Here is a 13,808-nt window from a genome sequence, read left to right on the forward strand (position 1 = left end):
CAAGAAGTAGTTCAGGCAGAAGGAATATGTCACCACACAAAAACTTAAATATACATAAAGAAATGAAACAAATGAAAGTAAAATAAAATAATTTTCTCCTTATATTTTATTAGTCTAAAGGATAACTGACTACCTGAAGAAAAAATAGTAGCAACATATTGTGTTTATACCATATGCAAAACTAAAATACATAACAACAATACAAAAAATGGGTGAGAAGAATTGGAAATACAATGCTATAGGGCCAGCATGTTGCGCAGGAAGCAGCATATTATTATTTAAATGTAGATTCTGACTGTCTAAAGATTATATTGTAAAACCTAGAACTACTAAAAAATAATTTTATGGGCCAGCCCTGGTGGCCTAGTGATTAAGTTTCACACATCCCACTTCAGCAGCCTGGGTTCAGTTCCCGGGTGTGGACCTATACCACTCATCAGAGGCCATGCCTTGGCAGCAGCTCACATACAAAATAGAGGAAGACTGGCAACAGATGTTAGCTCAAGGCAAATCTTCCTCAGCAAAATAGAGGAAGATTAGCAACAGATGTTAGCTCAGGGCAAATCTTCCTCAGCAAAAAAAAACTTCTTTAAAAAAATAATAATAATTTTATAAAAGGTACAATGACAAATCCAAAGAGGAGATAAAATCAGTGGGCAAAAGTTTAATGAGAAACAGGATATTTGTATAGTCTCAACATATCTTCCCTTACAATATTTACTAACTACAAAGGGAAACATAGTAACTTTAAAGTGGAGAAACCTGAGAGAGACATCACCTTAAACCAGGTGTCACAAGTTAACCTCACCAGTAATAAGACATATTGACATCATGCACCTCCTCTTACACTGAGAAAGGCACAAAATCACATCTGTGGTATTCTTGCCAACAACGCATAAGCTCAGCCTATCATGAGAAAATACCAGACAAATCCAAACTCAGAAATATGCTACAAATACCTGATGAGTACTCTCCAAAAGTGTCATGGTCATGAAACAAAGAACTGAGGAATTATCACAGATTGGAGGAGGCTATGGATACATGAAAACTAAATGCATTGTGGATCTTAGATTGGAGCCTGAACCAAAAAAAAGTACATTACTTGAAAATTTAGTGACATTAGTAGTAAGGTCTGTAGTTTATAGTATTGTACCAACAGCACATAGTATGTAGTAATATTGTACCAAAATTACCAATAGTACTGTACCAATTGCTATCAATTGTATTGTGGTTATGTAAGAGGTTAACAGGAGAAATTTGATGAAGTGTATCAAGAATTCTGCACTATTCTGCAACTCTTTTGTAATTCCTTAACATTTTTAGACATGCTCATGTTTCAAACATGCTGTTATCAGTCATTATACATTTTAAAAGTATTCAGCCTCTCTGCATTAAATCAATTACTAAGAAAAACAATCCCAAAATTTAACCCTAGAATTTGTGAGGGTGCTATTAGATTTGCCATGTCCCTAAAATACAGACCTCTGACTATAAAGACTACTGACCTCTAGAACTATACCTCAATTTTGACATTAAGAAAAAGATAATAAACTTCCTGGTTTAAAAAAAAAAAAAAGGTCAAAATGCCAACATGTTGGTAATAATGTGGCAATACATTAGGACTACTCAAATATCTTCAAAGACATCTACACAGTTGCTAGCCATGGATTTATTAAAAGTACCATGTAATGCATATTCCCAGCTATATCTATGAAGCAAAGCGTATGCTTCTCCATAAAGCCCTTCCTTACGCACCCTAGCTGGAAGTCATTTTAATTCTTTCAACACTTATTACACATTCTCTTTAAATGTATATATGTGGGTATGTGTATGCATGGCCCATGCATTGGGGTGAAGGGAAGAGGAACAATGTAGCAAAAGCTAAATGTTAAAAGAGTAGTACCACAATAAGGGATTCAAAGCTTCAGAGACAGGAGAGAGGAGGCTGTTAGGGATTGGAAGGGACTAGACTTCAGGTGAGCCTTAAAAAAAAGGATAAAATCTGACTGGTAAACAACGAAGAGGGGAGGAAATCCATGGGACTCCTATAAAGCAAAAAGCTCAGTGGTAGGAATACATATACTATGTTTGAGATTATAGGCTAATTTGGCGGTATGAAGTCATACAGGCTCCAGAGTTATGGAGGCTCATTCATAATGAAAAGGCAGGGTTAACCGGTAGAGGGCCTTCAACATTAAGCTAAAGAAGATGTCCCAAATTCTATAACAGAGGCATTCAAAGAACAACTCCAATGTTCAGTTTCCTGTAACTAAAATGGATGCAGACAAAGCATAGTTAATCTTAGAGTACCTTGGTATCTCAAGAACTATAGAACTATTTACCATGTAGAGAAACTTTAAGCTTGGCTATGATTTTTTTTTTTTAAGACACAGAACAAGCGTGTGTTTGAGAGAAATCCATGCACAAGAGAGAAAGAAGTATTAGATGAGTACACCAAAAATATAAAAAATTACTAAAACATCAAATTAAACAAACCACACAACAAAATCCAAAAGTAAGATTAAAAGAGAATGAAGTTGCTGAGAGTAGATCTTAAGCATTCTCACTTTCAAAAAAATTTTTTAATAAAAAAAATAAATAAAAGAGAATGAAGAAAATGAGAACCTGGGGAGATATAAATAGGAAATACAAATTTTTGTATGTGAACATTTTAATTACCATTTTACTTAAATAAAGACAGAGGTATAACTAAACTTTTTAAGAAATTATGTTACCATTAAGTAGCAAATTTTTAAAAAACTGTCAGTATAAATATAAAGAATTATAAAAACAGATATTTTAACTGCCATATTATTTTCTTTTCCAAGCACACACTGATTTATGTCAGATGATCTTTGAAACCAGCAGGAGGAACTGCAAGTCATCACATTTAGAGGTGTGCTAAACCACTGACTCGGCTGCAATGATACTTTGTTTAAACCACTTTCAGTAATAGAAATACATTAGTTAAATATCATAGCAAAGCAACTTGTTGAAAATAACCTCATTTTTAAAATCAAGCTAACTTATAGATTAGCAAGCTTTATAAAATATCAAGATCAAACTGCATCTGATTGAACTGAACAATTTTAAAAACAAAACCATTTAAATTTTTATTTTCTTTTAAATGTTCAAGTCATAAGTAGCAAATACTACTTCTTTCAGAATTAGCATAAAGCCTTTAGCTTAGTTTCACAGCAGTGAGATGACTCCTTACTATTTCATTTACGTATTTTGTGCTCTGAAACATAGGTTAGATAAACTATACTAGAAATCAGACGGCAATAAATATTAGCCACATTTCCAAATTTCATTTAACAATGGGCACATCTTTTCCTGCTAGGTGATTAACACACCACATTTTTACTAGGTCCTAAAGCCTCTCAACTTTTATCTACCATCACAGATTGGAGGAGGCTATGGATACATGAAAACTAAATGCATTATGGATCTTAGATTGTATCCTGAACCAAAAAAAAAGTACATTAATTGAAAATTTAGTGATATCCTAACAATGGCAACAGATGTTAGCTCAGGGTGAATCTTCCTGAGATTTTATAAAAGAGATGTTTGGTTTATGCAATAAAGTAATTCTAGAACTAGATTATATTTAAAGGAAAATACAGGGCCGACTCCGTGGCTTGGCGGTTAAGTGCGCGCGCTCTGATGCTGGTGGCCCGGGTTCGGATCCCGGGCGCGCCCCAGGGCACCGCTTCTCCGTCCAACGCGGGGCCGGGTCCCACGTGCAGCAACTAGAAGGATGTGAACCTGTGACATACAGCTATCTACTGGGGCTTTGGGGGGGAAAAATGAATAAAATAAAATCTTTAAAAAAATAAAAATAAAATAAAAAAATAAAGGAAAATACAACATATGGAGCAAAATCCAGTGAAGAAATACCTCAACCTGCAACTCAAGGGGAAAAATGTGGACCTCAGACAGTTTTGATTTGATATGTGAACCACCGTGAGTTTAGTAAACTGGAATTTCGTGTCTGTACAAACTTAAGTTTTCCTTTGAAAGGTAAAAACCAATTCTTGCATACCCATTTAATTACACTGTAAGTAGCAGTAGTCTTTTATCGCACTAAGTTTTCTCCTGAGGCAGAATTGATGAAAATTTTCAAATAGGTTGGGTTATATGATGTGCTTTCTTTACGTTAGCATGGTACAACCAGCATAAACACAAGGGGGGATAAAGATTTTTATGAGATGTTTGGGAAAAAATTGCAAAGGAAAGAACTTATTTGTGAAAAATATTTCTCAAAAAGCTACAACAGATAGAGACCATGTAAATTTTACTAGTGAGATAATGAAATCAGCCCAATCCTTTTCCTTGGGTATCTGGGTTATTCTTCCTCTTTCCTCAAACCTGATGTTTGCCAGATAAGGAAGAGTAACAGCAGTAAGAGTCAGAAGTCTTAACAGCAAAGACTTTTCAAATATCCAAATGATAGAAATGAAAAATAGACTTAAAAATGTGTGCTAATGATAAAATCGATCAGTCAAATAAGCATTTATTAAGCAACTACCATGTGCCAAGACAAGATTAATAAGAAACACAATTCTTTTCCTCTAGAATCTTAGAATCTATTTGAAAACAAAGTATAAACATATTTAGAGTAAAGTACCACTATGTAACTATAGCATAAAGTCTTTCACTTGACAATGTGAAATTAGTTGTGAGCGGCAGAAAGAAAACTATAGGAGTTCATAAAAGAATAACACTGGGTACAGAAAATGTAATAACCTTAAACCATGATTTTAAAGCTATGAAAATGTTTATGGACTGACAGACCTGGGTCCAAAATCAGTTTTACCCTTTATTAGCTGTGTAAGCATGGACAGTTTCCTTAACTTTGTTGGGCCTCAGTTTCTCATCTACAAAATAAAGATAATATCTTTCTATCCACCTCTTGAGACTGCTATGAAGAGTAAATGAAATAATGTAGGTAAATCACTTGACATGATACCTAGCACAAAGCAGACCCTCAATAAAAGAAGAGACAGTAGGAGTGGGATGGCGGTCAAATTACAAACTGAGAAATTGAAAACTTCTGTAAATAATGGGCTTCTAGTCCCTTAAAAACAAGGGAAACAAAGAAGGCTATAGCAAAGAAGGAGAAATTGATATGATGGTACATTCCCCTTCACAGCAACTTCTCTTCTGTCATAGCAAGGATCTGTGCAAATATAAGCCAGTGTCTAATGGCCATTGATGAAGGGGAGCGCTCAATGCCTGGCTGCTTTTTGACGACAACAGAGACTCATTATGTCACTGGTTAGACTAGTTCATTCATAGAACTGCAGGTGTTCATAACACTGTATAAAGTAGAGAAGCAGTGCACACTCGAGGAACTCTATAGCCACATCCTGAGTAGGTAGTAGAAGACAGTATTCTAAGGAATTTTAGGATAATCGTTAAGATATATTTCTTCAAAAGTGAAAATTGGTGGAATGGAAATGTCTCAAAACACCTCAATGAATCTTAAAATGAGACATTATGTGCATGATAATTTTCCTTGGGTTTGACTTTTCAGTGTTTATGACTTTATTGCAAGCTTCTATTCATGCAAAATTATCTCCGAAGACTAGAAATTCAGTAATGATCCAGAAATAGGCTGATTTATATCATTTTTGCCTTAAGTTGAAACATGTAGCTAAAGATAAATACAAGCACTCTGAACAGAGTCTTTCTTCAACAAAATAGCTATGTCAGCACAGGCAGCAAACTAGAGCAGAAATGGAGTGCAAAGTTCAAAAATCATTTCCTAAGAGCATAGAGTACTTAAAATGTAGTATGGCTAGGTTAATGTTTACTTTTACTTTATTTCACTTAGCATTGGGTTATCAAGTATGTCAAATATCTTTCCCTGGATCTCCTAGAGCTTACTGTAAATTTTAATTTATTGAAGGAGTTTCATAAATACAGACCTTCTGTACAACAACTGGTATAGCATCTTGTCCTGTCATTATCTACATCATAAAGTTGTTAAGAGGATTAAACAAAATGGTATGTGCACAAGTGTTGCAAACTTATAAAGTTCTATTAAAATGTTTGTTATACTACTATTCATAATTGACTGCTTTTTATAGAATCTTGACAGAAATTAGGACATAGATTCTTCATAAATATTTCATGTATCAAAGAATCTTGAGTATGATCTAGTCCAAGCCCTTTATTTAATATGAAGAAGTTCAGAAGTTCAGAGAGAAGTAACGTGTCCTAGGCCATACCCAATATAATAATGCCAAGAGGTTTGAAAAGCCAGGGCAGGCCCCTGATTCAAGATTAATGCAATGGGTTTACCACTATAGTTAGCTGTCTCACATTTTGATTACTCAAAATTAAAACAAACGATATAGATTTCTATTCTCCACTGGCCCAAATTCTTCTATACTGAAAACAGAAAATGAGCAGTGGGTCAATTCTGGAGCCCGGATTACAATTTATAGTGATCACATAGCATGCTTCCACGTAAGAAGCCAATCCTTTGGTAAAAGATTCTAATTCATTGCCAACAATTCTCCCTTACTTATTCACCTTTGTAGATATAAATAGAAAATACTCATCCGCAAGGAATGAATCAACTATAATGACATTAATCTTCCCTTAACTCTAAGTGCAAAACAATGTGAAAAATGAAAGTCTGAGGTAGATGGAGGCAGGGAGAATACTACAGGCTTCGTGTCAAGTAAAACAGTAGCTTGAGATGCTTCTCAATACTCTTCAAGTTCATGTTACTTTGTTTTCAGAATTTTAGCATATATAACCCAATATGCAGTTGTCCCAAAATAAGAAGAATCAACTGTGGGGTACTTAAAACATAGGGTGTAGAAGCACTGTTTTGTGGATAGCTATATAATGAAAATAATGTGCAGATCAAGCAAAGTGACTAATGGGTAAAATTCCTGGGACTGGGTTATATTTTCATATAGAATACTTTTTATTTATGTGTCTAAATCTATAAAATAGATAAAATATTTGCAATCATTTTTCAGGAAGTTATTCTCATTTCTGAGTATCACATACATGTATAAAAGACCATGTGTCTTATCAATTTTTCAGTATACTTCTCAAAGTCAGACACCATACATTATTACATTTTTTTTAAGCTCCCACTGTATCTAGCATAAATCTGGATATACTGTAAGCACTCAGTACTGATAGAATGAGTTTTTTTTATTGGATTTTCTTATATTCATCACAATTCCAGATTGTAGTGGCTAAGTCACATTCCTTTATACTTCTCTAGCAAAATGTCCACCTACACTGAAGGAGAGGGCAGATATGTGCAAGAAATTTAAAATACAGGCATGTCCTAGGTTAAAGATTCAAATTATGCAAACTGTTCCACAAGGCCCATCAAACAGAGCAGTGATAATCATAATTTAGAAACACAAAATATAATGCACAGGCAAAATATAGAAAACACCATATAAAAAGTTCCATGATCCTAATGAAAAGTTTGGATTATTCAAAATATATAAACTTCATTTTTAAAAAACCACAATGTAAAGTGAGTGCTGTATAAAAACAGGAGAAATGAGAAAATTTATAGAGCAAGAGTTACATAACAGAGCAAACCTTTACTGTGATAAAAGTGGATTATCTGCAGAGGAAAGCCAGCTAGCACATATATTTCAAAAGAAAGCCCAAGTTTAAGGTTGTGAAAGATAGCCTGATGCTTTTGCTTAGGCCCAATACAGTATGAGATTACATTTCTGCAGAAATATAACATCACTGTTTTTAACCCAAGTGCTATTATAATATTTTCCCAAAAAAATAACACAGAAATAGTTAGAGAACACCTGTACCATTCAATTATTTAATACTATCTGGGAAAATTCTCCCTTTGCAATACTCTAGATAGATTGGATTGAGAAAATATCCAGAACCAACAAATGTTTTAATCTTCAAAACTAATGAACATGGACCAATAGGATGCAAATAAGGAAAGAACTTACATCCACCCCTTCAAATGGTAATTCTCACATCAGAGACTTATAGTCAATTACTCCCAGCCCACAACCTCCCTTTACTTCCACCTCATACCCCTCTCATCAGTACCATGCAATGGCTTGGTGGGATTTTTAACCTCAACCAATAATCTACATCAGCCTCTCCAAAAGATACCCTAAAAATACACAAACTAAATAAAGCAATGCACATGCTATTACAAAAGAAGCTTCAAGACAAGAAACCTGGGGACATCATTACAAATAAGTTGCTGCTCCTTCCCCCACCCACCCACACACAGAAATCATGGACATGTCACCTATACCATGCTTTGTTAAGAGTACAGCACAGTGGTAAAAGCCTGGATTTGGAGTCAGGCCATACAAATATCTGTAAATTTTGACAAGTACTAGAACATAAAAAAAAGGAAGCACTGGCTTAATAAAATAGGCAATCTCAAAATGTACATAGTTGGTAAAAATCTAAATTAGTGTCACCATCCTGTAAGGCAATTTAACTACAAGTATCCAAAAACCTAAAAATATGTATATAATTTGACCCAGAAATCCAATTATGAATTGAATTTATTCAATATCATCTAGGAAAATAATAGGTTAAGTATGCAAGAATATATGTACAAGAATATTCTCTACAGTAATGTGTATAATAGGAAATATTGCAAAAATCCTAAAAGTCTAAAAGCATAAGACTGATGGGTAAAATTATTATGCTACAACCACACCATGAAATATCACGCAAACATTAAACAAACATTAAAAAGAACGATGAACAGTTACGTTTGCTTGGATAGAAAGATATTCATAATAGATTAAGTGAAAAATGTAGATTACAAAATGGTAGCAATAGAACAATCTCATTTGTATGAAAAGAAGTTAATCACATAAGAGAAAATATCCTGGAATAATACACTCAAAAATGTTAAACAATTACTATCTCTAAGTGATGAGATTAAAGGTGATTATTACTTTCTTCTTTGTAAATTTCTATATCTTCTCATTTCATACAATGAACATTATTACTTTTACAAACTGAAAATAAAGGCTTTTTATAATATGAGTAAAAAAATTAATAGTAGTAAATCTACACAAAGCATATAAATAAATGATAGCTGATTATGTAAGTCCATGTATGAACCTGAATATACCTACATATCTAATCTCAGCTCTATAAATACACATCTCAAGTTTTGACTTTCAAAAATTAGCACTTCTTTGAAATTGTAATTTAGGCTTTTTAAGGATTTCAAAGGATTTCACTGAGGGACATCTGTGTCATCCCAACACAACCAATACTGCTCCAATACTGTTGTACAATTCATTTTCAGTCTGCTTTGCAATTGTAAATAAATTACAATTTTGTGAATGTGTAGTGCTGTGCTGGGCCTTGCCTTTTAAGTCAGGCCCCCCTGTCCCCCACGAAAAAAAATAAACAACTTCTACATTAAAAGGTCAGAAGTTCATAAGGAAAACCACAGCAGAATGCCACTTCTTTAACAGCTTTAGAAAGGAGTAATCATCAGTAAGGGCCCCAGGAAATGAGGCAGAAACACCAAATAGAGTTATTCAGACATTCAAACAAGTCTGACTTTTCTCTCCTTCTAAGCATCTCCATCACAATACTACAGGGGAAGATGAACCTTAATACACAGTAAGATAAGAAAACAACTTTAAAAATTTTTTTAATTATCTAAGAATTCATAATAATTTAGTAATTTAACACTGAACTAAACAAGAACTTCATCTCAAAGATAAAATATTTAGATTTTATTTACTCAGATTAGAGTTACAGATGGGCGATGGTACACTGAACAACCTATAAGGAATGTTAAAGACATTCAAGAACTCATAAAATTTGATTACTGGTCAAATAAAGAAAAAAGTACTTGAAATAAGTCAGACAGAGAAAGACAAATACTGTGTGATCTCACTTATATGTGAAATCTAAAAAGAAAACCAAACTCATAGAAACAGAGCAGTTTAGATTAGTGGTTGACAGGGGCAGGGGAGAATGCGTGAAGGTGGTCAAAGGGTGCAAACTTCCAGTTATAAGATGAATAAGTTCTGGGGATCTAATGTACAGCATGGTGACAATAGTTATCAATACCGTACTGTATACTTGAAAGTTGCTAAGAGAGTAAATCTTAAAAGTTCTTACCACAAAAACAAAAAGTAATAATGCAAGGTGATGGATGTGTTAACTAACATTGTGGTAATCATCTCACAATATATACATATATCAAATCATCACACTGAACACCTTATATGTCAATTATATCTTAATAAAGCTGGAAAAAAGAAGAAAGTACTTACCACTAAGTCCCAATTATTTTGTTCAAGCAATGTAATAGCTTCATCAATGTTTTCAATGCCAGTACACGCCTGGAAACAAAGTAAATAAGAATTTTAGATATAATTTTGGGAACTGGGAGGTTAATTAGTCTTAAAAGGTAACTAGCATGTGTAATTGAACTTTCAATAGCTATATAAATAAAGCCAGGACACTAAATGCCTAATACTTCTGAGCATTTTACACATATTGTTTGAAAACTGTTAATTACAAAGTAAATTTACATTACACTGAAATAAAAGACAATAAAATAAGGCAATAAAAGAAAGTATGTTTAAATGTTGACCTTTAGAGCCCAGGATAATCTCTAGATCTCTAATCGCTGAGAACAAACTTTTATTTAAAAGTTTCTGATGAACAACCATATGTAAAAAAATGAACTTCAATCCATACCTTGCACCTTATACAAAAATTAACTCAAAATAAATGACAGACTTAAAGTAAAACCCAAAAGTATAAAACTTCTAGATCTGTGCTGTCTGATATGGTAACCACTAGATACATGTGGCTAGTCAGCCCCTCAAATGTGGCTCAACTGAGTTAAGATGTGCTGTGTTAAATACACACGAGGGTAGGACTTAGCACAAAAATAAAAATGTAAAGTATCTCATTAATAATTTTTCTGTTGAATACATGTTGAAATGATCATTTTGAATACACTGGCTTAAATAAAACAGAAGATTTAAATTAATTTCACTTGTTTCTTTTTAAATTTTTAACATGATACTAAAAAAATTAAAATTACATATATCACTTTCAGTCTATTTCTAGCATTGTTCTAGAAGAAAACATAGGAAGAAATCTTTGTGACCTTTAGATACAACAGCAAAAACACAACCCAAAAAACTGGTAAAATGGACTTCATTAAAATTAAGAACTACAGCTCTTTGAATGACACTGTTAACGGAATGAAAAGGCAAGACAGAGACTGGGAGAAAACATCTGCAAAACAAGTCTAATAGAGGACTAATAACCAAAATATAAGAAGAATTCTCAAAACTCAATTTAAATAAATTATAAATAGCAATAGATTTTAACAGATACTTCATCAAAGAAGATACAAAGACGAGAATAAGAAAAATGCTCAACATCATTAGTCATTAGGGAAATGCAAAACAGAGAGAGAGATATAAATACTGACAATATCAAGTAATGGTAAGGATACAGAAGAACTGGAACTCTCATACATTGCTAGCGAGGATGCAAGATGATATAGCGCCTTTGGAAAACAGGTTAGCAGATTCTTAGAAAGTTATGACACAGTAATCCCACTCCTAGGTACTTATCTAAAAGAAAATATGTTCATGTGAAAATTATACATGAATGTTTATAACAGCTTTATTCATAATCACTGAAAACATAAGACACCCCAAATGTCCTTCAACTGTACATTCATATAGTAGAAAACTACTCAGCAACAAAAATGAACAAATTATTGATAACACAAAACAATGTGGAAAAATCTCAAATGTATTATGCTATGTGAAAGCCAGACTGAAACTGTGATTCCATTTACATGACACTCTAGAAAAGGCAAAGTTCTAAGAACAGAAAACATATAAATGATTACCAGGAGTTTGGGTGAAAATAGGGGTTGACTATAAACATCAAGACAGAATTTTAGGGGGTAAGGGAACAATATGAATCCTGGATACCATAAAAAAACAACAAAGGCAAACAAGTGAGAGAACATTAAAAAATGCAATCTTCATTTTAAGCTAAATGAAAAGACAGGGATAAGCCAAAGATTCCAAAATACTAATAAAAGCTGCTAAGAACAGGTAAGATAGGGCAGAAGTTGCACAGGAGAAAGTGGAGAGAAAAACTACAGGGAATGCAGAATGGTCCCAACAGCAGCAAATATCAGAAAGTGCAAACAAAAACACACTTCCTTAATGACAGGTGTAGGAGGTAAGTTCCAAGAGCCCATCCCTCCAAAGAAACACCAAAAAACTGAGGAAAACCTGTCACAATCAAATTTGTCAGAACTCTGGAAAATAGTCAAAGATTTACATCAAACAAGCAAATGCTAAAACAACAAAAAGGTGACATAAAAACAGTAGGAAAGCTTTGTGGCATTTTTATTTCCCTTTCCCCACTCTCAGCTCAGTGGCAGTCTTGAATACACGAGCCCACATTCCAACAGTTGGACCCTGGTCCCAAGTTCTACAGGGAACAGAGTAAACTTTGTTCTCAAAGAATTTGTGTTTGTCTGTTGTGACCTGTGTGAGAATACGTGAAGGACTGACTCAAGGCACTCTCCTTTGCTTCACCAAGTTGCAACTCTCCAAGGGCAGAAAAGCAGCTATACAGAGGGCATTCTTCAAAAACATTTTAAGGCAAACGAAAAACCCACTGCCACATGAGACAAAATATTACAGTTGAGGCAAACAAGAGACATGCCAAAAACCTGGAGGAAAAGCTGGAAAGAGTTTCTTTGGGCAATTAGGGCATTGAAAAACAATTTGGAAATTTAGAAAACCATGCATATGTCCAAGGCAGGACACCTACTCAGAGAAGACCTGAGAAAACTACTGGCTCATCTCTAGACTCAGCACAAGCAGAAGTGAAGTCTAAGAGAGAGTTGTAAAGAGCTTGCCTAAGGGTCAGAACACCCCAACACAGAGCCAGTCTCTAAAGACTGGAAAAGAATTTTCTTTCTTCTCTTCTTTTTCCTCTTTTCTTTCTTCTCTTCTTTTTCCTCTTTTCTTTCTTTTTATTTTCTTTTTTACTCCAGGTGTTCAAGGAAATCTCTCTCACAACACCAGCAGACCACAGCAAAAAAGAAAAAAAGATTTCAGAGACTGTTACGTACTGAATGTTTCTGTCGCCCCTCCCTGTAAAATTCCACATGTTGAAGCCCTAAGCCCCAGTGTGATGGTACTTGGAGGTGGGGCCTTTGAGAGGTAATTAGGTTTGGATGAGGTCATGTACGTGGGGCTCTCGTGATGGGATTAGTGCCCCTTATGAGAAGAGATACCAGAGAGCTTGATCTTTCTCTCTCTCTCTGCCATGTGAGAACAAAGTGAGAAGGTGGCCATCTGCAAGTCAGGAAGAGAGTTTTCACCAGAAACCAACCATGCTGGCAACCCTGATCTCAGACTTCCAGCCTTCAGAACTGTGAGAAAATAAATTCCCTTCTATGATATTTTGTTATGGTGGCCCAAGCAGACTAAGACAGGGACCACCCATGACAAAAAAAAAACAAACATTACAAAAATAGTTTAGGAGGCCAGCCCGGTGGCACAAGTGGTTAAGTGCGCACGCTCTGCTGTGGTGGCCCGGGGTTCGCCGGTTCGGATCCCGGGTGTGCACCAACGCACCACTTGTCAAGCCGTGCTGTGGCAGCATCCCATATAAAGTGGAGGAAGATGGCCATGGATGTTAGCCCAGGGCCAGTCTTCCTCAGCAAAAAGAGGAGGATTGGCAGATGTTAGCTCAGGGCCGATCTTCCTCACAAAAAAAAAAATAGTTTAGGAAAG

The 13,808-nt window shown here is 34.7% G+C and overlaps 1 protein-coding gene across 3 annotated transcripts in view; it reads right to left on the minus strand.

The window, feature by feature from the left end:
• Positions 1-13,808, minus strand: part of FAF1 (Fas associated factor 1) — a 493,835-nt gene that overhangs the window by 392,171 nt on the left and 87,856 nt on the right. For all 3 annotated transcript variants that reach the window (XM_058552367.1, XM_058552369.1, XM_058552368.1), the window contains exon 2: positions 10,290-10,358. In XM_058552367.1, coding sequence (XP_058408350.1) covers positions 10,290-10,358 — 69 coding nt within the window. The remainder of the gene's footprint in view (positions 1-10,289; positions 10,359-13,808) is intronic.

This window comes from Diceros bicornis, chromosome 13 (assembly GCF_020826845.1).
Source record: "Diceros bicornis minor isolate mBicDic1 chromosome 13, mDicBic1.mat.cur, whole genome shotgun sequence".
In the NCBI taxonomy this organism is placed as follows: domain Eukaryota; kingdom Metazoa; phylum Chordata; class Mammalia; order Perissodactyla; family Rhinocerotidae; genus Diceros; species Diceros bicornis.